The sequence below is a fragment of the Colletotrichum higginsianum genome, chromosome 3 (assembly GCF_001672515.1).
Source record: "Colletotrichum higginsianum IMI 349063 chromosome 3, whole genome shotgun sequence".
NCBI classification, from domain to species: domain Eukaryota; kingdom Fungi; phylum Ascomycota; class Sordariomycetes; order Glomerellales; family Glomerellaceae; genus Colletotrichum; species Colletotrichum higginsianum.
The window spans coordinates 1,361,996-1,386,788 of record NC_030956.1 but is presented as its reverse complement, the minus strand read 5'-3'; the positions used below and the strand labels follow the sequence as shown (position 1 = coordinate 1,386,788).

General features: G+C 56.3%; 9 protein-coding genes across 9 annotated transcripts; 4 read left to right on the top strand and 5 right to left on the bottom strand.

Moving 5' to 3' along the window:
* Positions 1-1,169: 1,169 nt before the first annotated feature.
* On the bottom strand, positions 1,170-2,443 carry CH63R_03989 (Mannanase; the record flags this gene model as incomplete). The annotated part of the gene is made up of 3 exons (XM_018298964.1): positions 1,170-1,375; positions 1,440-1,532; positions 1,633-2,443. The coding sequence occupies 3 exons, from the start codon at positions 2,441-2,443 to the stop codon at positions 1,170-1,172; spliced, it is 1,110 nt and encodes a 369-aa protein (XP_018160210.1).
* A 4,723-nt stretch (positions 2,444-7,166) lies between these two features.
* On the bottom strand, positions 7,167-7,571 carry CH63R_03988 (uncharacterized protein; the record flags this gene model as incomplete). Its single annotated transcript, XM_018298963.1, has 1 exon — positions 7,167-7,571. One exon carries the CDS (start codon positions 7,569-7,571, stop codon positions 7,167-7,169), a length of 405 nt encoding a protein of 134 aa, XP_018160209.1.
* A 638-nt stretch (positions 7,572-8,209) lies between these two features.
* CH63R_03987 (EC9 protein) lies at positions 8,210-10,282 on the top strand (the record flags this gene model as incomplete). Its single annotated transcript, XM_018298962.1, has 1 exon — positions 8,210-10,282. One exon carries the CDS (start codon positions 8,210-8,212, stop codon positions 10,280-10,282), a length of 2,073 nt encoding a protein of 690 aa, XP_018160208.1.
* A 586-nt stretch (positions 10,283-10,868) lies between these two features.
* Positions 10,869-12,629, bottom strand: CH63R_03986 (Thiamine pyrophosphate enzyme; the record flags this gene model as incomplete). The annotated part of the gene is made up of 1 exon (XM_018298961.1): positions 10,869-12,629. The coding sequence occupies one exon, from the start codon at positions 12,627-12,629 to the stop codon at positions 10,869-10,871; it is 1,761 nt and encodes a 586-aa protein (XP_018160207.1).
* A 1,697-nt stretch (positions 12,630-14,326) lies between these two features.
* Positions 14,327-14,656, bottom strand: CH63R_03985 (uncharacterized protein; the record flags this gene model as incomplete). Its single annotated transcript, XM_018298960.1, has 1 exon — positions 14,327-14,656. The coding sequence occupies one exon, from the start codon at positions 14,654-14,656 to the stop codon at positions 14,327-14,329; it is 330 nt and encodes a 109-aa protein (XP_018160206.1).
* A 2,101-nt stretch (positions 14,657-16,757) lies between these two features.
* On the top strand, positions 16,758-17,405 carry CH63R_03984 (Cell wall protein PhiA; the record flags this gene model as incomplete). The annotated part of the gene is made up of 1 exon (XM_018298959.1): positions 16,758-17,405. One exon carries the CDS (start codon positions 16,758-16,760, stop codon positions 17,403-17,405), a length of 648 nt encoding a protein of 215 aa, XP_018160205.1.
* A 497-nt stretch (positions 17,406-17,902) lies between these two features.
* Positions 17,903-18,628, bottom strand: CH63R_03983 (Alpha-acetolactate decarboxylase; the record flags this gene model as incomplete). Its single annotated transcript, XM_018298958.1, has 1 exon — positions 17,903-18,628. One exon carries the CDS (start codon positions 18,626-18,628, stop codon positions 17,903-17,905), a length of 726 nt encoding a protein of 241 aa, XP_018160204.1.
* An 863-nt stretch (positions 18,629-19,491) lies between these two features.
* Positions 19,492-21,186, top strand: CH63R_03982 (acetolactate synthase; the record flags this gene model as incomplete). The annotated part of the gene is made up of 1 exon (XM_018298957.1): positions 19,492-21,186. One exon carries the CDS (start codon positions 19,492-19,494, stop codon positions 21,184-21,186), a length of 1,695 nt encoding a protein of 564 aa, XP_018160203.1.
* A 1,163-nt stretch (positions 21,187-22,349) lies between these two features.
* On the top strand, positions 22,350-23,483 carry CH63R_03981 (Glutathione S-transferase domain-containing protein; the record flags this gene model as incomplete). Its single annotated transcript, XM_018298956.1, has 3 exons — positions 22,350-22,407; positions 22,623-23,062; positions 23,265-23,483. 3 exons carry the CDS (start codon positions 22,350-22,352, stop codon positions 23,481-23,483), a joined length of 717 nt encoding a protein of 238 aa, XP_018160202.1.
* Between the last annotated feature and the right edge of the window lie 1,310 nt (positions 23,484-24,793).

The window sequence follows — 24,793 nt, the reverse complement described above, 5'->3', positions numbered from 1 at the left end:
TGTTGTAGGTAGTCTTTAATTTTTCTGTAAGGTCTTAAGTGTGTTTGTACCGTGTGTAGATATGCAAACAATTGATCACGTGTTGAAGATCGTCACGCCTATCAACTCTTGGCTGTTGCCATTTGCAATTGGTCTATCCATACTCTCGACTTGGTTCCTATGCACCAATAAGAAGAGGCACCAAGTTAGTGATCCAACTTCTCGACGTCTTACCTGTCTTGTCATACCGTTTGTGCCAGCTTCTTTTCCTGACTCGCTTCTTCGATTCCACTGCCTCACCGACTTTTTTTGTCATGTGGTTAGACACCCTTTGTGGATTTAACACCCCCCCAATCGGGCAATGTTTGGTTTACTCTCCCGCGCGAGATCTGATGCAGCCTCCATTCTCCCGAGTCACGACTACAAACCGCACCCCTGTTCGGCCAGTGTTTCGACTACGTCGCCATCTTCCAAAGCAGTCGTCCTAAAGCTTCTTTCAAAACAGCTTACGCCAGCATTCGTGCGCCTTTCGATTCGCAAACTGCAACTGGGCTGCTGGTGATCGGGTTCCTAGGGCCCAGGGGCAATCTTGAACCTTGATTCCAGCCGAGACGGTCTATTAGGGTCTATTCTACCAGAGAAACAATTTGGTGAAACAGACCAGACAACGGCAGAACCCGAAAGACATCACTTGAGGAAACCCCGGCCGGGCTGAGTAAACCGTTGCAACAAATCTGCCGTCTCTGTTTTGGCATCACAGGAGTACGCGCAGCTGGCTGTACTCGTTGCTGACAGCTGAGTACTGCCAGCTAACCACGGAGCGATCCTTCGTATCTTCTGTGCAACTATACGAGAGTCCGTTCGAATTGAATAGCAGCCACAGATCTCCTAGTACAATATATTTCCCCCTCAACTCTGACCAATGCCGGGGCCAAGTTGTGAGCCTGGCTGCCCCTCTGCCCCTGGATTATATAGAGTTTATGCAAGGGGTTTTGCCGGGATCTAATGCATCAGGCATTTCAAAATTGAGCCTCACCTTACGAAATTCAGACGAAGGTGGCGAAAAGGAGAAAGGGGAGCCGCTACAGAACGCAGGGTTTCTCTTTGCTAACGAGCCCATGTCGTATCGGCCTGACTCGGGGTCATCTTCCCAGATTCGTAAACTCTAGCAACGCGGGTGCGGCGAGCCATCAGCCAGTGATCGCCTTCACATGATCTACAACCAGGCACTGGTAGTCGCTGCTGTCGTGGTAGATTGTGAACCCGTCATTGTGCGTCTGGCCGGAACTCAGCCGATCGCCCCATTGCCAGAACAAATCAGCCCCCAGCCCAGGCGCGGTGCGAGAAACTTCCTGCCATGCTTTCTCGACAGCGCAGTGGTCCGTCAGAGAACCGTCTCCTGGGGCGTCAGTCCCCTTTTCATTGGATCAGGGCAATCGGATCGTGGGACGACAACTTACACTCTTCAAAGAGACAGGGCTTGCCTGCCTTGGCGCATGCCTCGCCGTGCGATTTGATCCAGCCGGGGGCCCAGGTCTTGAGATCGACGTTCCCTATCGGGGATCCAAGATTCGTTAGCCTAACCCCGCCTTTTCTCCAGATATACCCAGTTGTGCAAGTCATGCAATAGGGAGACCAGGGAAGAGAACTCACAGTGATCCGGGTACATGTGGAAAGTGCCAAAGTCGAGCGTCTCAATGCCGAGATTCTTCACAAAGTCCGTCCCTTCGCCGTACTGGTATGGGTAGCTCCCGTCGCCGGGGAGGCCCATCCCCTCGTCGCCCAGGGTGACCATGTGATTCGCATCGAGCGACTTGACAAACTTGGAGCTCGATTCCGCCCACTTGAAGATCACGTCCGTGTCGCAGCCCTTGCAGCGGGGCTCGTTGGCCAGCTCCCACGCGAAGATGGCGGCCGAGTCCTTGTACCGGCCCACGACCGCCCGGATGAAGGCCTGGTACTGGCTCTGGGCCTGGGCGTTGGTGTACCACGACTCTTTGGAGCCGCCAAAGGCCTTGACGTAGGCGTTCATGCCACCGTAGTCGTCCCAGTGGTTGACGAAGGGGATGACCAGCTTGACACCCTTCCTCTCGGCGGCGGCGACGACGGCATCGAGGCGCTGGAGCCCGTTGGCGCCCGTGTTGATCCGGGACCCGGTGGACGAGAGGTGCTGGTACCAGACCTGGTTCCCGTCGGGGATGGCGTTGACGTCGTTGAAGCCCCATACGCGGAAGATCTTGAGCCCGGACTTTGCGACGTTGTCCATGACGAGGTCGACGTCGGCGTCGTTGGTCAGGAACGAGATCCAGTACGAGTTGCTGCCGGCGAAGTACCCGGCCTGGCCGTCGATGGTGAACTTTGTCCCACTCGCCGACGGAAAAGCCGAAGCTTGTCTGGGCTCCGGGACTGCCAGGCAGCGGATGGCGACCAGGTTGGCCAATATTGACAGGAGAGGAAGCTTCATGGGGTCGGTCAGTGTCGCTTCTGGTGACGCTGTTGCAGGAAGGAAAGATGAGACGAAAAATCTAAAAATCTAAAAAAAAATCACAAGATTTCTCTTCTCGCCCGGCCCCCTTTTAAACGGTCATTACGTTGGTTGGACTCTGCGGGACGTTGGAGAGCCATCAACAAGAAAGAGTCGTCTTGTGACCGGGAACACAGGCCCCCCTGCCTGAGAAAGCGAGTTCAATGGAGTCAAGCCGAGACTGTCGGCACTTCACATTGAATGGCCAAGAGTCGTAGCGCCATGGAAGCGACATGCGTTCCGGGGAATGATCGGCTCGTCAACTGGGGATTTCCCCATGTTCCGAGGGCGCCGAGGCGGTGGGAAGACGGGCTTTGGGGGGGCGGAGGGAGGACCGCCGCTGGACCTTTTTCGGAAATGATGTGGAGTCAGGGGCCGGCCGCTTCGTCTCGAAGAGAGTGCCGAGACCCCCTGGCGGATGCTACGGTCACTTTTGGAGCGAGTCCTCGGCCGGTGGGAGCCGGGGCCGGGGCCGATGTGACCCCCAGCCGAGCGATGAGGTAGGTCACGGAAGATGAACAGCACTCGTGGAGGACATGGCCATTGGCAGGAAGATCAAAGCTTGAGTGGTAACACCGGGTACGGGGCACGCACGTCGGTTGCTTTCGATTTTCTAACAAGTGACGTCTGCGAAGTGTCACTGGCGGCAGACCTAGTCACATGCCTCCTGGTACAGCTGGGGGGGGGGGGGGGGAGGTCCGGGAGTCTCGAGTTACTGGGATGGGCAGAAGGGCGTCGATGTATTCGAAATAGCTTTGGCTCTCTCTTTGTAGGAGTGGCGTAGCAAGGTAGGATATTCCAGCAATTATACGGGCTGGAACCAGGTCTTGCAGAGTGGAACCTGTCGGGGGGGGGGTGAAGATGAGAGAGGTATTGAACTGATTAGAGTTCCCTTTCTCTGCGAAAAGCCTGCCCAGCACGGCGGATGAATACCTACGACAATCACTAGCTTGCATGGGCACTTGTTGCGGACACAACTCTTCCTTACTGAAAAGAAGGAGGCATGTTGTCAACTTCTGGCTCGAAATTGAAGCCCAGGGCACTTCGAGATGGTTCAAAGCCAGACTAGCTTCAAAATTAACTGTGTCATGTCTGAGAGTCTGAAAAGCATATTTTGGCGCCCTCTTTCCCAACCATGTCGCCAGAACCTCAACCATGCCCGCACCAGTATCTACCATGTAATACTGACTATGTAGGTGGCGAAAGTTTCGCTGATCCGCTGCACAGAAACAAACTACGCAGTAGTGGGATCGTCTTCTTAATCACCCGATCACTTTAACCTCACCTATCATGGTCCGTATGCGATAAAGCTTGCTTTGCCTGCGGGTCAGGTGTTGAGCAAGGCTGACCTGACTAGCCCAGCCCTTGTCAGATCAAACTGGCGTCACGTCTGGAAAGCGAACAGAGTACATACAGTACGTATGTGAGTAGCCAGATGTACGTCGTACTGATGCTAAACTAAGTGTGGCTGCACCTTCACAGTCTACCTGCCCCATGGGAAAAAGACTTTTGCCTGCAACCATGGTGCAGTTTTCTGTTCATCGGGAACTGCTCGTTCCCGTATTTGAAGCTTAGTTTAGGGGCCAAAGAGGCTTTGGCGCTTCCAAACAGGAATAATCCTCACCACGTAGTCTGATTCATAGATTGGCATCCCCCCTCCCCGTATCCCTGCCTTTGGCTGCCCGTGTGAGTTCTCTTCGGGCTCTTCGGATCCGGACATGTCCATCCAGTGGCTTGTGAGACAGAAAGTCGGAAGTTTAAAGAACCTTTTTAGCCACTAGCATGATTACGTTGTGGGAAGCGGAAAGCTAAACCAATCGACTGGATATTGATCACCACCTCCACAAGATAAGCTCCCCATGTTCGTAAGCGACGTAGTATGTGAACATGACCGATACTGCCTCAAAACATAGTTTAGGTATACGATGGACGCCGTTCTTCCAAATAGTTGTACAAGTGTGTCTATCGGTGTTCGGTCATAACTTGGTTTCAAGAGTCTATCTGGTCGAAGAGCAGGCCTGCCTGATGCTTCTGTATAAAGGATAACGTGATGTCACGGTTATTGCAACGGTCCCATCGTCCAGGTTAAGTTTTAAGTCAGACTACCCACTTTTCGGCACCCCCCCCATTTCGGCACCCCAAAAATGAAGCTATTCCCATCATACTCGTCGACTTCAATTAATCATTGACTTCTTCTAGATGCAACAACAATACAGCTTTCAGCTTCACTAGGGTATTCAGAGTCGCTGGATTCGGCTGCATCATCCTCTTTTTCCCCAGCCTTAAGTTGCGCCTGCTGGATGTCTTTGATGTTGGCGAACTTAGTGTTAGGATCCAGCTGGACTGCCCTTCTTTTCCTTACTGCAGTATTGGTGACTTGGGCCTGCAGAAGCTCCAGTTTCTGCTGGGTATTTGCCAGCTCATATGCCTGCTCGCTGAAGCCTTTTTTTACCTTCCTGAATAGAAGGCGTTGAGTAAAGGCATCATTCTCCAGCTCTGTGAATAGCTTCAACTGCCCAGCTAGATCCTTCATCTTCCTTGGCGTCGACCATGCCACTGCAGATGACGCAGATACCCATCCTTCAGCTTCCTTGCCTCCAGACTGCCCTTTGCTGACCTGATCAGATGATCCTGATGCTGCTGGTGTTGATGGGAGCAGTAGGGAGCTCATCAGAGGCTTCGCCATAGAGACAGGCCACAACCCTGTCCATTTCCAACCACTTCTAATGTTCTGCATCGTCATACCTGCAGTACGAGCCTTCTGATAACAGCCTATAAAGTTCCTCTTGCCTACAACAGTTGAATCATTCCACTGACCAAGGTATCCAAGCTCCTTCCTATAGGCTGCCTTGACAGGGCTGAAGACTGACTGATCAAGTGGCTGGAGGACATGGGAGGTATGTGGCGGTAAGAACAATAGATGGATGTTGTTTATATAGCATAACCACATAAAGTCAGTCGTTGTATGACTCCCATGTCCATCCATGATCAGCAGCCTGACCTCCTTGCCCTGAGGAAGAGTCTGAGGGATGAAGACCTTCTGCAGCCATTCAACTGCAGTGGCATCTGAAGTCCATCCATTCTCCGTTGCAGTGAATTGCCATCCTTCATAAGGGCCAAGGTCTAGAGGAAACCACTGCTGCTGGACTGCCTTGCCCTTATAGATAACGAGGGGATTCAGAACATGGCCCAGGGCAGAGATGCATTCGATGATGGATACCCATGCCCTTGATCCAGGCTGTTTCTTACGTACAGACTTCGTCTCAGACATGCCCAGCACCAGCCCATTAGATCCCTGGCCCTCAAGGATACCAGTCTCATCCATGTTGTATCTATTAGCTGGTTTGATGCTGGTGATCTCTGGTATGGCGAGTAGTTTGAACCAGTCCCTGATGACCTCAGTAGATGCCCCATTAACACGCCTAGAATCGATAGGGCGACTTCTCTGGACCTTGACTGATGGATTCCTCTTCAAGAAGGCTTGGATCCAGCCTTTTCCTATAGGCTCTGTATCCCCCATGGCATGGAGGATCCTTTCTGCGAATAGCCTCACTTGCAGATGGGTTGGGGCAACACCAAGGGCATGCTGAATGCGAACCCATTCAGCCAGTTTAGCCTCCTGACTAACAGAAAGTCTCTGCAGGTCAGAAAAGGCAATTGACCTTGGTTGAGTGCCCTTAATCCGATACTGAAGTGTTGATCTTGGGATGCCATACACCTGACCAGCCCTCTTAATGGGCATGCCGTTGGTTATTGCGTCAAGGGCCTGATTGACTTCATCTTCGGTATACTGGCCCATAAGGTCGAAAAGAAGCTCTGAGGAAAAAATGAGGTTATTCGCATAAGTATAGAAAATGTTGTTGATGTTGAAAGTTGAGGGGTATGTTCTGGTGATGAGGCATTTGAGGCATTTTTGGGGTGCCGAAATGGGGGGGGTGCCGAAAAGTGGGTAGTCTGACTTACTGAGAATCCTGAACTGTCTAAAAACGTCAAAAACATGACACTGAACAGATTTCAAGTCCCCTTTGCCGAAGCATAGAGCTAAGACACTGGATGGTTCTAGATTCTTCTCTTCTTGAGTAACTGACTTGCGTATCTTGGGTAAGAAGGACTACGGAAGCTCAGGCTGACTTGACTAGATACCTGCTCATCGAGAATTCCAAATCAGGACCGGCTAGATTCACGGAGGGAAGCAACAATAGCCTCGAGAAGCAGCCAGCATTACGCGGCATACTTTTTCGCGCTTGGAAAGTTTTACGCCAGGCAACCGAAGCCTGTTTTCTCCCCCGGCCCAGTCATGTAGACGCGTCAGGCTGGCTGCTTGCTGCGAGTCCATTCTGTCATCCCACGGGTTCGGGGACGGACGTGGCTGAGCTCGTGAACGTCCGGGCCACCAGGACCCTGACGGAGAACGGTGCAGAGCGCACACAGAATGAAAACCTTGTCCGTTTGCCGAAAGTCATGCGTTGCGCATCCCACCCGACCCGGCTTTGGGTGGTGTGACTTGACTGGATGGCCTCGAAATAGTACAGGTACAGTACACGTACATTGGCTGAAGAGGGGATTCATAAATACTGGCAAAATCCGGAACCCACGGAGGTGTGGCCTGCCTGTCCACACACCCATCACGCGCGCGGTGTTGGGCCAAGGGCGTGATTCCGCCTCACCCAACATGCTTTTTGGGCTGTTGGGCATGAGCCGCGGAGACTGGTGTGGCTCGGAACTTAGGTTTGGAGGGGTAACGGTCCAGAGGTTCTTGGCGAGGGAAGCTCAACTGGCCCGTTTGCGACGACTTGCGTGTTCTCTCCGTCTTGATTGGGCGCTTATCGACACCATCTCGGGCGGGAGATGTGCGTGGCCCGTGAAGATCGGACCTCGCCCTGCCCTGGTTGCCACAGATGTTTCCAGCACGGCGGTCTCCCCTCCACACCCCACGCGCCGATTCAACCTTGAGGTCTGCCGGTCGAGCATCTGAATCATGTGGCAGTCCGCCCGATGGGGCTCTGCGGGAAAGAGTAAACGCTGTCACCACACGTGCTGTGTTGAACGACGTACGGCGGACGGACATCTCGGTCTCGTTCCCGACGGCCCACCGGTCGACGACGTCGTTTCGCTTTTCCGCATGAACCCCAAGCGAATTCGTCCCATCTACTTCCCTGTGAAAACACAAAACGGGCGCGCGTGTGTGCGGGCACACGCACACACGCACATACACACGGGCCTAGGCGGCCTACAGATCGCCGCCGCAGTCAAGTCTAGAGTCAGTCAACACCACGCCTGCAGACTTTTTTCTTTGGCCCGGTCTCTGCAGCCTCGCATTCGGCCATCAGCCAGTATCTAGTGCGGATCGAGGGGGGCAGAAGGACGATGTGCCGAGATGAGGGCGGAGAGGTGAGCCCTGTCTCAGACCGCCAACTTAACCTTATCGACGACGCCGACGCCGACGACAACGATCTTAGGGGTTCCTTTGCTTGCCGGCGCGGCAGACAGTGGCCTGATCGGTTAAGGGATGTCTTTGTCGGCGATGAGGTTGACCTCTGCCGTCAAAGTTCGAGTATTAAAGGCGGGGAGAATTTCCGGATCCTGTCAGTTAGCCATTCCGTCTGTCTCGTTCTGGCACGACGGGTTGTGGGATTAGTACCACAAGACACAAAGAGACTTCTATTTCCCCTACAAGAAGTTGATCTCAGTCACCAGTCAGTCACCATGCCATCCTTGAAACTTCTCTTGATCTCCATGCTCGTCTCGGGCAGCTTGGCCGCCCCTCTCGCCGCTCGCTTCGAAACCAACAAGACTGCCGCCGGCCTCTTTGATGAGAACCACCGAACCTCCCTAGAGACCCGGGAAGAGGATGAGGCGAAGGACTCTGCCGACATCCAGGCCCGCAAGATCGAGGTCAGCCAGGACTTTGCTGATTTGGAGACCCGCGAGGAACAAGAGGTTGGCCGGGACTTCAGCAACGGACTCTACTCCCGCGATATCGAAACCCCCGAAGACGCCCCTGTTCTCGATACGCGGGACCTGAAGGAAGTCAGCGAGGTCTACTCCACATACCAGTCTCGCGACGTCGAGGCCGATGAGGAGGCCGACCACCTCGAGGCTCGCAGCTTGGACATGGACGAGGAGTTAGCCAATGTTGAAACAAGGAACGAAAACCAGAGCAAGAAGCCAGGCTCCACGACGAGAAAAGCCACTTCTTCGACCAAGACCCGCGCCAATGACAAGAAGAGAGTGGTAGATGCAAAGCCGCCGCAACGGCCCGGCCAAGCCGCAAACGTCAATGGCCCGGTTACCTACACCACTTTTGTCGTTCCCAAGGTAAATCCCGACCAAATCGGCGGGTTCCTCGATTTCAAGACGACCAAGGTGCAGTCCAGGGACAACGTCGACATCCACGCAAGGATCCAGGAGATGCAGGAGACGATTCGTCAGCTCCAGCAGGCGAGGGACGAGGCGGTCAGTCGCATCCAGGGCGGCTACTACGCCAAGGACACGAGTGGCGACCGGATCCAGGACCTGCAGACGGAGCGGCAGCGGCTGCTCGACGTCATCAGCCAGGCCGAGGCCGACAAGCAGCAGGCTGGGGACCGGATCGCGGAGCTGCAGCAGATGAAGAACCTCGGGACTTACGACAACAACGCCATCGACGACGAGATCCGCGACCAGCAGGCGCGGCGGGACTTGGCGGACCAGATCATCAACGAGGCGCAGGCCGACAAGGCGGTCCGCGACCAGCTGATCCAAGAGCAGGAGCTGCTGCGGAAGCAGGACGACGCGACGATCCGCGGCGCGCAGGGCTACAAAGACCAGTACGAAGCGCAGATCCGCGAGGAGGAGAGACAACGCGAGCTCTTGAGGCAGAAGCTGCAGCCCCTGAGCGATACGGACAGGCGCAACGAGCTCCGCAGACTGTGGTTGCAGGACCTGAACGAGGCGGATAGAAAGAGGGTGCTGGCCCTGAACGATGTGGATAGGCAGATTGAGATCGACAGGCTGCGGTATTTGGCCTGTCCTGAGACGGAGAGGCAGCGTCTGCTGCGCTTGGATGCGAATCAGAGGCTGGTTGAGCTTGACAGACTGCAGCTGCAGGGCTTGAGCAAGACGGAGAAACAGTATCAGCGCGGGCTCGAAATAGAGAGGCTACGGTTGCAGAGCCTGAACGACAATGACCGCCTCAACGAGATCAGGAAGAAACAGGACCAGCTTCTCCGTGATCAGAAGCTGAGGGACCAGCTTTTCCGCGACGAGAAGCTGAAGACAAGCAATGCAGAGGCGGCGCGCAAGCTAAGGGAGCAACAGCTCCGCGACGAGAAGCTGAAGACAAGCAATGAGGAGGCGGCGCGCAAGCTAAGGGAGCAACAGCTCCGCGACCAGAAGCTGAAGACAAGCAACGAGGAGGCGGCGCGCAAGCTAAGGGAGCAACAGCTCCGCGACCAGAAGCTGAAGACAAGCAACGAGGAGGCGGCACGCAAGCTACGAGAGCAACAGCTCCGCGACCAGAAGCTGAAGACTGCCAAGGAGGATGCAACGCGCAAGGCGAATGGCGCAAAGGATGAGTTGGCGCGCAAGGCAAAGGAGTCCCAGCGTCTCCAGGAGCTGAAGGAAAGCAAGGAGGATGCGACGCGCAAGGCGAATAACGCGAAGGATGAGGCGGCACGCAAGCTAAGGGAAACCAAGGTGAATCGTCCGAACCCAGTTTCGAACCCAGTTCCGAAGCAGCCTCCAAGGCAGCCTTCGAGGCAGACTTCGAAGCCGTCGAAGAAGAAGCCCGGCAAATGAGGGGTGTGTTGTGGCCGTTGATAAGCAATGACATGATCTCATGATGGGGGTTGACTTCTTGGTGTTTGGCGCGTGAGATACTCTCGTTAACGGATGGGAGACAAATCGATTGGGACGAGTGACTTGGACTCGCGGCAGAATAAAAGTGATATTCATAGGTACTAATAATACACAAATCTTCCAGTTGTTGATCCATCTATCGCCGTCAGTGAGCCTAATATGTTGCTGGGTTAAGAAAGAGAGTTGTGAGTGTCTTCAACTACAGTAGTGACCGAGCAGAGTTATGCTACGGAGTGTAGCAGTAAGTCCGTTGTAAAGAAACATATTCTAACAATGTGAGATGTCATTCACTGTATCATGAGTCAATCAGGCACTCATAAAAACAACATCAACTGAGATATTAAGTGAAGATGGAGATTTTACTCACTGAAGTAATGTGAGATATCGCTAACTGTAATACTAAGCGAGCGAAAAATGTCGCTGACTGTGGCGATGAGTGAGCAAAATACATTAATGACTTACATAGTCTAACAAGGTAGCGGGCAGACCCTTCAAATAACGGGCGGCCATGCGTTCAAGACACGCGTCACAACTGCTGATCAGGAGACGAGATGCGTCCTTTTTCCCGCTTCAGAAGGTCAGAAAGCAACCCCTTGGGCACGTCATCGCGGTCCATGAAGACCTCGACCATGCTCAGCCCCTTGCCACGCACAAATCTCTTCTCTTGAAACACCGCTTCCAACTCTCCCCAAGTCCTCGCCGACGCGGTATACGTCTCCGCCGCGTCGGCCCCGAAGAAGCCGGGCGCCTGCAGATACCTCCAGGCGGCGACGTCGTTGTAGGGCTGCGCCAGGCCGTGGATGCACCGCTCGATCGTGTACCCGTCGTTGTTGACGAGGAAGACGACGACGTCGAGGCTGTGGCGGATGATGGTCGACATCTCCTGGGCCGTCATCTGGAAGCTGCCGTCGCCGATGAAGAGGATCGTGCGCGCGTCCGCGATGCCGTGGTACCGACCCGACCGGACGAGCTCCCGCTGCGCGAGGGCGGCGCCCTGGGCGGCCGGGAGCATGTATCCGATGGACAGCCAGGTGGCCGGTGTGAACAGCCTCGTATGGGGCGGCAGGGCCAGCACGCGACAGCCGTGGCCGGATGTGCCCGTCTCCCCGAGGATGATGTCCCCCGGGCGGAGGATGTTTGCCGCGAGACGCCAAAACTTGGAGTGGTTGATCTTCTCCTCGGCAGAAACGTCCGAGAAGGCGATGGTATAGTCTCGCGGGAGGGATGGATAAGGAGCGTACCGGTGTGTTTTCGACGTGTCCAGGGTTTGAAGAAGTGAAGCGAGCAGGCCCTTGGCAGACACGTCCCGGAAGAGCTCGCCGGCCACCTTTACCTGGTTGTCGTAGAAGAGCACCGAGACGTCCGTCCTCGGGATGGTGGTGAAAAGGGAGGTGTTTGTCGAGCTGAAGTGAGGCCCGAAGCACAGGACGAGATCCGCGCTCTCGAAGAACGCCCTCGCGGTCTCTGCGGCAAACTTGCCCGAGTAGATGCCGTGGACGTTCGGCAGCGTCTCGTCGACGAAGGACTTTCCGAAGCCGCTCGTCCAGGTAGGCCACCCGGTCGATGCGACCAGTCGATGGACCTCATCGATAATGCCCAGCGGTCTCACCTCCCCGTCGACGAGAATGAGCGGCTGCTTCGCCTTGTAGATCTTGTCCAACACCGCTGCCAGGGCGTTCTCGGTCGCCGGAGTCGCCGCATGGCCCGGAACTCGGATGGGCGACTGCAACCTGTCGGCCGAGACGGCGGCATCCACCAGGTCCTGGGGCAGTTGGATGTAGACGGGCCGGCTCTGGACGAGGCACTCCCTCAGCACGCGGTCGACCTGCTCCGGGGCCGACGGCGCGTGGCGCAGGTCCGCCTGGGCGACGGTGACGTGGGCGTGCATCTCGGCGAACCGGCCGTACTCGCCGTCGTTGAAGCCGTGGTGGAACAGGAGCCGGCCGTCCTGGACGGCGCGGGAGGGAGTGCCGACGATGTGAACGACGGCGGCACGCTCGGCGTAGGCGCCGGCGATGGCGTTGATGGCCGAGAGCTCGCCGACCCCGGAGGTCGTGATGAGGGCGCCGAGGCCCTTGATGCGGGCGTACCCGTCCGCGGCGTAGCCGGCGTTGAGCTCGTTGGTGTTGCCGACCCATTGGAGCCCCGCGGGCTCGACGAAGTCGAGGAGGCGCAGGTTGAAGTCGCCGGGGACGCCGTGGATGGCGCCCACGCCGAGCTGGTGTAAGCGGGCGAAAAGGTACTCGGCCAGGGTGACTACTGTTGGCTTGTCGTGAGATTGAGACATGATGGATGAGATGGATGACATCGAGGGCCTGTCAAAATCAAAAGAAGCCCGGGCGTCAAAGATTAATTAAACACAGGTGATAACTGAACCTTGAGTTCTCGACAAGTGTTGAGTAGCTCTACTCTCAACTTCCCCTCATCTTGTACCGAAAGCGAGCCACGGTTACAGAAGCTATCTCACCCCCGAGATTTGTGGAGCATCCGAGCCTGGGGAACAGTTTGGTGTTCACTCCGATTCGTACTCCGACGGCATGCGTCGGTAATGCTTGCTGTTCCTATCCATCTCTGCGGTTGTGCCGATGCGGACGCTTGTTGACGGACACTGGTTGAAGGATATGGAAATGCCGCGGCATCTGCATCACACTAAGACTAGAGAGAATTTTATAGTCGGAAATTCCTAATTTCTTCCTCAATCTTCACATTAAAAAACACACTGACCGAAAGAAACACCACTCCGAACACTCGCAGCAGATGGGGGATATCCTCGAGGTGTTGTCCGAATCTATGGTAGATATCAAAAGCAGGCCGCAACCAAAAGCCATGAAGTCACCGGTGCAGCTGGAACTGTGCCGACTCATGGAATGTTTCTCCTCGTATGGGTGGGTATGCCGAGACATGTCCTTTCGAGGCCGAAGCAGATGATGGACTCGGAGCCAGGGAGAAAACGACGATGGGAGACGCTGGGAAAATGGGTAACTAGGCTCTCCAACCGAGATATTAGACGAGGGTGGTCTGTGGATTGGAAAAGGGCTACTCGTGTAGAGAGAAGAAGAAGACGCATCTCAAGTCAAGATCGGAAAGCGACGCGACGGTTGAAATGGCCGACAGGCGACATATCCAACTGCCTCCTCTTGCGCTTCTCGAAGAGCCCCCCGGTCTCGGTAGAGGCAGCCCGCCGCCCGACTCTCGTCCGGACACCGCGGGCATACGGACGGGTTGACTTGACCCCGGGCTTCAGGCACAATGTTCGATCGTTCCATCGGCGGGGTTCAGATTAAGACGACGCGCCAATCAAGTCGGGTGAAGTCATGGTTGAGGCTATCGTTTTTATCAGGTTGATCTGGTCCCATGTCTGTTGTCTACACCATCAGCAATTGCATCCATCTGCGGCAACTCAACAGCGTGAAGACGTGTCAAAGGGTTGATATGATGGCTGATGCATCCTTCGTTTGGTCATATTTCTTCAAGTCGTGTAATCTCACGACGGACTTGCAGTTCATTTACTGGTTGGCCACGGAGGAATTGGCTCTTTTAACACGAGTCGGCATTTAGTTGAGGACTGGGGGGGAGCAATCTCGATTGACCGAACATCACAATGTCCCGTCAAGAACCAACTCGATCCTGGGCCTGACGAAGACCAGAAAGGGCGCACGCACACATTGACAGGAAGGGCAGCAGCTAATTGGAAATAAAACTAAAAAAAAATCGGTCAGAGGGGCACTGAGAGCCCGATGGCAGCGTCGGAAAAGGGTTGCCGCGGTTGACTCAGTCAAGGCCCATCTACTATGTATATCTTGAAAACCTGACTTGGTGCGCACCCGACAGACACGTGGATCTCGACTCCCATCCCGTGTCTATCCCTATCTCGGCATCCGCCCGCCTTGAATGCACGCTGGGTTCTCGGTCGAGCGGTGCCTCCACTCCGAGGGATCATCGCCTAGTGCGCGAATTTGGTTGACCCGCAAACCTCCAAGATCGTCACAAGGTGCCCTCAAGGTCGGGTTGCCTCTGGGTGGCATCGAGGACAGTGGTCGGTCGCAAAACAATGATGTTAGTTGGTCCAGACAAGAGAGTCCAGAACATGGTAACATGCCACTTCTGGAGAAGATGGAGAGGGGGGAGGGGGGACAACCATCCGGACTCTTCTGCAACCTTGTCGGCCATAGAGACAATGCCGTGCCGATCGCAGCCGGTCCGCTTCGGGGTTTCTGGGGCGCCGAAGAAGAAATAAAAATAAACATCAAGGTTATTGGGTTGGACTGGAGGAGGAGGGGGAGGGTGAGTCTCCATAGCCCATAGACTGTCCATGTGCGCCACAAGTACGGAATCTCAGGGGCGGCAGATTCATCCGAACACGACCCCCCCCTCGGGCTTGAGCAGGGCATAGCATAATGATGTGCGTGCATCAGGCCACAGGACGGGGCGGCAAATATGATTAGGGGACCGATATCTTGATCAGCGGCACCGCTAGGGGGGGGAGAGAGTTGTGCCGACAGGACCCTACGCCATCCATCCATCGATCTCCTGCCGGCGTGCTTCTTCACGGAGCCGGCCATGGCAACGGACCCTTAGAAAAGAGGAATGCGATGACGATGGCGCGTGGTCCCGCGGCACCAAGCGCATGAGTTGGTGGTGGGCGATTCGCCTCCGAGCGCTAAACGTCAGCCGAGCGCGCTTCCAACAGTGAGGGAGTGCGTGCATGGAAGCACTAAAAGGTTCCTCGGAGAAGTAAGCCCAGGCGGATGTGCCGTCACGGCGGCATGGCCCCCCTTGACTCGTGTATTAATAGCTTGAAGTTGGCCGGCGTTGTCGAAAGCGGCGCTGCTGGGCGGTGTCAGTTTCGGGTAGAAAGCCTCTCGACGACTGACTGGGACTAGAGAAAGGCGACCAACCAACTTTTCTCCTAGCGTTTGACGGCTTTGTTTATGTAAAAATAAATTAAAAACTAAAAATTGAAAAAGGCTCCGAAAGCAAGCCTGCTGTGTCTGTCTATAGTGGCATGCAACGTTGCCCCCTCCCTTCCTCTCCCTCCTTGACCTACGATGTACCTAGCGTCTGCTTGTTTGCCTCGCAGGGATCACCCCTCGGAGAACCAAAGAAGAACGAGGTTAACCGAGGAGAGACGGGGTCGAAAAGGACTTTCCCCCGTAGCCCGCATAGCACTCCGAAAATAGAAGAAAATATAGGGGACGTGGAGCCTCGGGCCGTCTTGTCGTCTTGTGACATCACCGCCCACTTCTTCCCTGCTGTCTCTCTCGTGTTGGCTGCTAGGACAGCCGGCTGCTTAAGGCTGAATTGCGTTGAACGATTCAGTACCCCGTGGGACCGTACGATGTACTGTACGATGTAATCGTAGGCAGTGTGTGCGTGTACATCGAGTTGTTGCCAGCCACCTGGGCCCCAGCCTCTCTTTTCCCCATGCCCATTTTTCAAATTTCTTTTTTAATTTTTTTAATTTTTTTATCTGAATTTTTAATCTTTTTACAGTGTCCTATTTTCATCCCATGCTACATAGTCACTGCCGTTCATCCAGCCTCCATGATGGTCCCACGGTGCTGGATTCGAAGGACGGGCCAATCGGCGGCCTCGCGGGCTGGCCGCTCCCACCCGAGGCCGCCGGTGGGGTTGCATGACCCTCTTCTCTTCCTCTTGTCTCCCTGGCGTTCCCATCTTTCCTCCATCACGAGCTTGGCTTCCTCGTACCAACACAGTACATTGACTTAGCGGGCTTCGCGGGAGGCGCAGACGGTAGACGGCAACGCCAAGGGGACAACGGGATGCCCCATCGCCAAGCGTGCCCAAGCCATCCAACTCAGCCCAATGAACCGACGCACCTCCTCCTCCTCCTCCCTCACCCCGGTTGCGGTTCCTCTCGTATTTTGTCCGTTCTCCATAGGTGCTTGTAGGAGGGGAAACCACAGAAAGCAGGGGCTCTGTGATGTCAATGGGACCCCCCCCCCCCCCGCTGCACCCTGCCACCTGCATCCCTGGCCGGCATTGTGATAGCGTCTGTACAGGTACAGAACAGAGTACGAGAAGATCTACGGCTCGGCAGTGCAAACACGCGCTCTCGTTGGGAGGACTGACTACCGAGAGAGTTTACTCCGCACACCCCGTGATTACGAGATGATCTTCAACGGGTCCTCGAGAAGCTCTGGTGGCACCGCGGCAACCGGCACGCCATGGCATGACATGACATGGCATGGTCATGACCATGATCGTTTGTGAACCTGGGATATATAATGGGACGGACAGGACCTCCTGTTCGAGCCCATATCTAAAGGTTCTCATCACCACCATCGACTCTTAATACTCCCAAGTAATCTCATCTACCGAACTACATCAGTCTTTACGACAACCCAACAGACAAGCAAAACCACTCAAGACAACCCAGAAAAAGACAGACACAATGCAGTTCGCCAACACCCTCGCCGTCGCGGCCTCCTTCATCGCCGCCGTCTCGGGCGCCTCCATCCCCTCGGTCTACGGCCGCCAGACCAGCTGCACGACCGACGGCGCGACCAACGGCACGACCAACGGCACCGCCCCGGCCGCGCCCCCGGCCTACTTCCAGCTCATGGCCCTCCGCTCCGCCAGCCCCGTGCACTTCTCCCGCTTCCAGGCCGCCCGCAGCAGCATCTTCCTGCAGCTGCCCAGCCAGAACGCCACCTGCGACAACGGCAAGGCCCCCGTCACCGAGGAGGAGGCCACCTTCTACCTCTCCGACGACGGCGGCCTCTACCTCTACGCCGCCTCCGCCACCCCGCAGCAGCTCTACGCCGACCGCTCCGGCATGGGCCAGGGCAAGCTCGGCTACACCACCGGCGCCCAGCCCGCGCCCCGCAACGGCGAGCGCACCGGCTGGACCATCGACCAGTACGGCGACCTGACCCTCGACGGCGCCGGCTTCCTCGCCTGCCCCGGCAGCATCGAGAACTCGTGGGCCGTCTGGGTCTCCTCCGGCGTCGCCAACCCTGCTGGTTACACCGGCTGCCTCGGCGTCTCGGTCCGCGCCGTCGAGGTCAAGGAGCCCAGCAGCTGCGTCTACACCTCCTAAGCCCGGTCGACAGGACTGTCTCTGGAGCTGAATTTTCTCTCGTATCGAACTGAATCTGGTCATATAAAGGCATTGGGGTGGGAATACCCATAGAACAGCGAACTGTTATTTTTCTTCTTCTTCCATAGTGTGCCTCTGACATGGTCATCGCCATCGATACCTGTACATCACTCATCACATCACATCTGCATGGAGAGAATTTTATCCTGCATGCGAATTAATTGTTATTTTATTACGCCATCATCTGTAGTAACGATGCTTAAATGTGGATAGCCTTGATCTGTTGGTCCTTATTGAATCTACACTCATTTCCGTTACGATTCGTCTCGTTTTGACTGAAGACCACTTTCGAACAATACCTTGGATGTGATGGGAGTTTGTATATGTTAAGGCTCAGCTCGGCTCGGCGAAAAGTTATCAACTGTGGACCATGCAGGTTATCTTTTGTATTCTCTCTCTCTCTCTCTCTCTCTCCCGTTCCACTTCAACGCTCGTCTCTACCCCTCAACAGCTGCGATACCCTCCTTGTCCCCCTCCAGCGGCGCCCTGCTGAACTCCGGGTCGTTGGTCGGCAGCTCCAGGTGCCACTTTGAGATCTGCGCCGCGCCGATGTCCACCTCGCCGTCCGTCCCGAACGACAGGATGTGGCCCCCCTGCGTGCGGTCCTCGGTGATGAAGTGCAGGTGGTCGCCGGCGACGCTGATGCCCATGGTGTACTCGGGCGACCGGAACCCGATGACGGTGCCGCGCACCGGCTCCTCGAAGGTGTGCGACGCCTGGTTCCGGCCGACCTCGACGAGGCCCTCGCCCGGCCTGCTCTGCCCGCCCGCCGTGCGCACCGTGATGCCCTTGAAGACGCCCTCGATGCGGATGGCGAGGAAGAAGTTCTTCGAGTCCGGGAACTCCCGCGACAGGTGCTCGAAGAGCTGCTTCTTGTCGGCGAAGGCGGCGCGGACGGTGGCCGTCGGCCGCAGGCGGGTGACCATGGCGAAGGGGGCGACGGCGTCCGAGGCCGGGCTCGTGTCGACGGGATGGACGGTGTTGTCCGACTTCATCTGGTAGAGCTTCCCGTCGAGGATGATCATCTCGCCGACCATGTGGCGGAACGTGCCGAGGCCGTGGTCGCCGTGGGCGATGAGCTGGGACACGGGCAGGCCGGTGGAGGCGACGCCGTCCATGAGGGCCGAGATGATGGAGTACTGGAAGATTTCGTTGACGGCCATCGTTAGACGGTGAGGGGAGTTAATGGTGAAAGATTAATGAGGGGGAATGAGAGAATGCGATGAGCAAAGAAGGGGGGGAGAGAGTCGAGATGAGATGAGGCTCGATGAGACTAAATGAGATGAGACTAAATGAGATGATATGAGATGGGAATAGTGTAGACTGCGTGTGAGTGTCCCTGTTGGTGTGGTTGGTGTGGTTGGTTGGTGTTGAGAAGTAAAGCCTCACTGAGGTGCATCTCCGGATTCAACGGGACGAGACTCCGGAACTGCATCGGCCCTCTGCGGGGCTGGCCACCGGCCGTCCATTCTCTGGCCAAACTCACCTGTCATTTACACTTTGTTGAGTCATCAAAACATGCGCTTTGGTCCCACAAGTGTCGCTTCTCACTGACGTCAGTCGCACCGCATCAACGCCTCACTCAGCAGCAGTCCACTTCAATCGTCACTTGTCACTCATCTCTCATTACTCACTCGTCAGCCTGTGTGTATGTGAGCGAGAGAGTGTGTGAGAGAGAGTGAGAGAGAGAGAAAGAGTAAGAGTGAGTGAGTGAATTAGTTTGTCAGTCTAAAGCAGGTCATGACCATCGACATCACCCAACTCTTCGGCATTTACGGCACATCCATCTTCCATCTCTCGCAAAGAGTATGTCACTTTGACACCAAAATCCCCTCCCTGTCCCCGACTTTTCTCACGTAGTCTGACCTTTTGCTCGGCGAAAACGGCAGACCCTACCCCTACATTCCAGTTTCAGCGTGTGACGGTTCAGCTTATGTGTGAATAAATCAAAAGCTCTTCACCACATTGAGCCAGACCCTCCTCATCTCACCAGTTGCAACGACAACCCTCCCTCGATTCACCCACCATGTCGGAAACGGTAGACGTCGTCATCGACTCCCTCATCAACGCCGGCGTCACGCACATCTTCGGCGTGCCGGGCGCCAAGATCGACTCCGTCTTCAACGCCCTCATCGACCGGCCCGAGATCAAGCTCGTCGTCTGCCGCCATGAGCAGAACGCCGCCTTCATCGCCGGCGCCATCGGCCGCATCACGGGGCGTCCCGGCGTCTGCATAGCCACGTCGGGCCCCGGCACGAGCAACCTCGCCACGGGCCTCGTGACGGCCAACGACGAGGGCGCCCCCGTCGTCGCCATCGTCGGCGACGTCAAGCGCGTCCAGGCCGCCAAGAAGACGCACCAGAGCCTGCGCGGCGTGCAGCTGCTCGGGCCCGTCACCAAGAAGGCCACCGGCGCCGTCCACCCGGACCAGGTCGCCGAGATCATGCTCGACGCCTTCCGCACCGCCACCGCCTACCCGCAGGGCGCCACCGCCGTCAGCCTGCCCATCGACATCATGACGCTCGGCTCCAAGACGTCCATCCCGGCGCTGCCGGCCGCCGCCTTCACGCCGCCCGAGTACGGCACGTCGCCGTCGGCGTCCCTGAGCCGGGCCGCGTCCATGATCCAGGACGCCAAGTTCCCCGTGCTGTTCCTCGGCGCGAGGGCCGCCACGCCCGAGGCCGTCGAGGCCGTCCACCGGTTCCTCCGGAAGCACCCGATCCCCGTCGTCGAGACCTTCCAGGCGGCCGGCTCCATCAGCCGCGAGCTCGCCCACCTCTTCTACGGCCGCATCGGCCTCTTCCGCAACCAGCCGGGCGACAAGCTCCTCGCCCAGGCCGACCTCGTCGTCGTCGCCGGCTACGACCAGTCCGAGTACGACGCCGACGCGTGGCACAAGAGCCCGAGCCTCGAGATCCTCCACCTCGACTGGGTCCCCGCCGACTACGGCGCCTTCTACAACCCCAAGCTCGAGCTCGTCGGGTCCATTGCCGCCAACGTCAAGGCCCTCGGCGACATCCTCGCGACTGTCTCGCGGCCGCAGGAGTCCGAGGCGGCCAGGGCCATCTTTGCCGAGTTCCACGCCTGGGAGCAGAGCCCGGAAGCCCTGGGTCGGACAGCAGAAAGTGGCGGCGACGGGCCCGTCCACCCGCTCCACTTCATCAAGCTGATGCAGGGCCTGCTGCCGCCGTCGCCGACCGTCGCGTCGGACGTCGGCAGCATGTACATCTGGCTCTCGCGCTTCTACTTCGCCTACAGCCCCAAGTCGTTCCTCGTGTCCAACGTGCAGCAGACGCTCGGCGTCGCGCTGCCGTGGGCCATCGGCGCGTCGCTCGCGCAGCGGCCGCCGTGCTCGCAAAAGGTCGTCAGCGTCAGCGGCGACGGCGGCTTCCTGTACAGCGGCCAGGAGCTGGTGACGGCGGTGCAGCAGGGGTGCAACATCACGCACTTCATCTGGAACGACGGCAAGTACAACATGGTCGAGTTCCAGGAGGTCGACAAGTACGGCCGCAGCTCCGGCGTCGACCTGGGCGGCGTCGACTTTGTCAAGTACGCCGAGGCTTTTGGGGCCAAGGGGTTGCGCGTGAGCCGCTCGTCCGAGCTCGAGGCCGTCATGAAGGAGGCCTTGAGCCACGAGGGCGTGTGCGTGGTCGATGTCGACATCGACTACTCGCACAACTACGAGCTCATGAAGAACGTTATCCAAGACAGCATTAGCTGAAGTTAATATGTATAATACGATGATAAATGCCAGGGTTCGCCTCGAAGTGAGGCACCAATAGTCAAGAACCGTGTTCTGATAATTCATCTATGGAACAACAGTAACAACCACGTTCATGGGTTATGATCGTGTGCTTCGTGATCCCTCAACCCATCCCTGTTTTTTGAGAGCCAAGACCCCCGAGACCCTAGCTCCCCCGAACGGACGTGTTCTTGAGCAAACCCTCTACTCTAAAAACCGGATGTCTAGAACGTCACAGCTTAACCAGACCGCGTCTGAACCCAAAGGCGCAGGTGTTGCATGCCAAGCAACTCAGTCTATTCCGCGGTTCGGAATTGTGCTTCCCAGATAGGCTGGGATTCCACATCGACCGTCACATCGGCAGGACAGATTCTAGACAGATGGGCCCCCTCAGCCCTACGAAAACTTCCCCATGGGTCCTTGTTTCTTCTGACCAGGGCCTCACCTCACGGGTGCGGAATCTTGGCCATGCACCCCTGGGCCCTGGACAAGACGGATTCCACCAGCGGGCCGGCTTGCGGGGAAGAGGGGAAGACGAGGGAGGGATTATCGCTAGATAGTACAGGCATTTCGCCACATACGGGTGCTTTTCCATGGCCTCCGGGATTACTTACTGCCTAGGCCTTTCCTGTACAGTATGTGATCCCTCATGAAGATAGAAAATTGACCATCCCAACCCAACCCAACCCAACCAGTCCCAACGCAAGCCAGCCCCTCTGAGGGGAAGAGTCGGCTCAGATCTTGGAGCAAACGCCGGCATCCCACTTGATTTATAAGCCAGGAAACCCCTCAGCTTCTAAATCCGCCGGCGGGCCGGGCGGAGTTGAGGGTGAGGGGAGGGGGGAGAGCCGCGCGGGTGCATTTCCCCTCACTCACGGGCGGCATGGCGGATGAGGTACACCTTGCATCACGACATTGATTGTCCAATGATGCAACTGGCCAACCGGCGGCGTGTCGTGGGGAACATTGGTAATCAGCCGTTGGGTCCTGATCCATTCAAATATCAAGTCCTTTTCGCAGCCAACATTGTCCCGAGATAACTCAACTTTCCAGACATCAACACCGACTCTCCTCCTCCTCACAGCTTAGTCAGGGTACTTCTTCAGCAATCTCTTATCCGTCTTCGTAACCAAATCGTCGCCATGTCCGCCGCCGCCGCCGCCCCCAAGATTATACTGTACACGAACCACAACTGCCCTTGTATGTGAATATGTGAACCCCATCACCTCCCATATCACTACCAGCTCATTCGTCTCTCTCTGTTCACTTTCACATACACTCACTCATACACAACACACTCACTCTCACACAATCGTACTCTCACACAATTACTCTCATACACACACTCCCTCTAAAACACTCCCTTCTCACGCGCAAAGAAACAAGCCAAGAGACATACTGACACCCGGGCCTAGGGGCTCACCGCGCCCACATCGCCCTCGCCGAGCTCGGCCTGCCGTTCGAGGAGGAGATCATCGACCTCTCGGTGCCGCGCACGCCCGAGTACCTCCGCATCAACCCGCGCGGCCTGGTGCCGTCCATCTCGTACGACGGCGAGATCGTCACCGAGTCCGCCATCGTCGCCCAGTTCCTCGCCGACGCCCACCCGTCCCACCTCGTGCCCGTCGCGGGCTCCAAGGACGCCGCCCTGCGCCGCGCGCGCATCGCCTTCTTCGTCGACACCTACTTCAGCAAGGCCAACTCACTGCTCTTCAAGCTGCAGCTCTCAAAGTCCGACGCCGAGGTCGCCGAGGTTGCCGCGACCTTCGTCGACATCATCGCCAAGGAGATCGAGCCGTTGTTGAAGGACGCGGCGCCGTATTTCGACGGCAGCGACAAGGTTACTTTGGCCGAGGTGAGTTTGTGGACCCCCCGTCACACGAGCCCGGTGACATATATTTTGTTTATTCAAATTCTTTTTGATAATCATTTGAGTTGGGTTGAACTTTTTGTTTTGATGTTTAGAATTATTCGTTGAATTTCCTCGTTTCCACTTTCGTCCGAGCAACGCCGCGATGAATGGAAATGAGTCCTTCCCCTTACTGACCGCACACTAGGTCCTCACCGGCTCCTTCACGCTGAGGCTCTTCTCCTTCGCCAAGCACGGCCTCGTCCCCAAAACCATCCTGAGCTCCCTCGAGGAGAGGGCGCCGGCCTTTTACAAGTGGGCGCAGGTCGTCAACGCCACGCCCAGTGTCAACGGCATCTACAACGAGGAGGTCGTCGTCGAAAGGACGCGGGAAAGAATCTCCAGCATGAAGGCCGCCCAGGCCTAAACGACCTCCTCGTGGGACGATGGTCTTTCCCGCTGCAGGGCTTTCGGAAGCTTAATCAGTCTCATCCATAGCTGGCGTAAATAATTACTTTTCAACCCCCCCCCCCCTCACTCTCTCCTCGCCTACTGATAGAGTTCGTGGTCCCAAGTCTGACCGAATGCCCTCGCTGAGGTTTGCGATCTCATGGGCCGGATGCCGAAGCTTGCAAGCCAAAAACGGCCGTCGAACGTGAAAGGGTGGCATTCTTCGAGACTTTCATAATGTGTGTATGTACAAGGCTGCAACTGAGCGTTGGCAACTTTTGATTCTCGATTTTGCCACCAGACACTCACTCTCCTTCACTCACTTGATCGTAGAGACATGTATTGTGACATGAGATGGAAGAACAGCATGGCAAATGAGACGTTTTACTTTTGTCACTGAAGAAAAAAAGGTGCGGGAGGTCGCTTACCAGCATGTGAAAATAGCCAGGAGCTGTATCACAAGTGACGAAAGGAAAAACACCGACTCGTCTCCCGGGCCGCAGTCAAGGTGACAAACGTGGTACACGTGACGCCATAAAGCTTGTTACTTATCTCACCCACCATTTCGAGTTCCAGGATTCTTCTCTGAATCGTCAATGCAACCTTCAATTCCCTTCAAAAGGCATCATCAAAATTGGGGATCAGGAGGCGGTTCACCGTCATAGCCATTGCACAAGGCCACAGACACACACCGGAAGGCCACTCGTCCGACGGAGATATTGACCGATCAGTTCTGTCTCCGAGAAATCACATCGGCTGAGTGTCTGTGTCTCATGGCACGTTTGCTGGGCCCAGCCGCGCCCACATTCCGGAGTGAGGCAAACAGCGGCGAGAATCAGACTAACATGAAGCCCTTGCCAGTTTGGGTTTTCTCTCCCAGGGACAGATGAGGGGACTTCAAGGGACGAAGTCTAAAGGCCGTGTTCGTGGTGATGTTCGCTTGGCTACTGTTCCAGAGGGTGTGTGTGTGCGTGTGCTCTGGGGCCTGAGCTATGGAAGTCGAAGAACTACCGAGAAGCAGAAACGAACAATTCCAACTCTTCCAGGATGTAGTTGGGTCGAGAATGAGGGGGCAGCCAAGCCGTTACAGGCATGGAAGAACTGGGCAAAAGATGAATCCAGCTACCCTGCTGGGCAGGAACTGGGCTATCGCGCGGATACGTGACAGGTTTCGTCAGAGACGTCGGGTAATGGAGAGGGAGAGAAAGAAGGGTTTGGCCGTGTACAAACTGCGGTGAGCAGAGGGCGGAGGATGGCGGCATCTAAATAGAGTTTCTGCTTTAAACA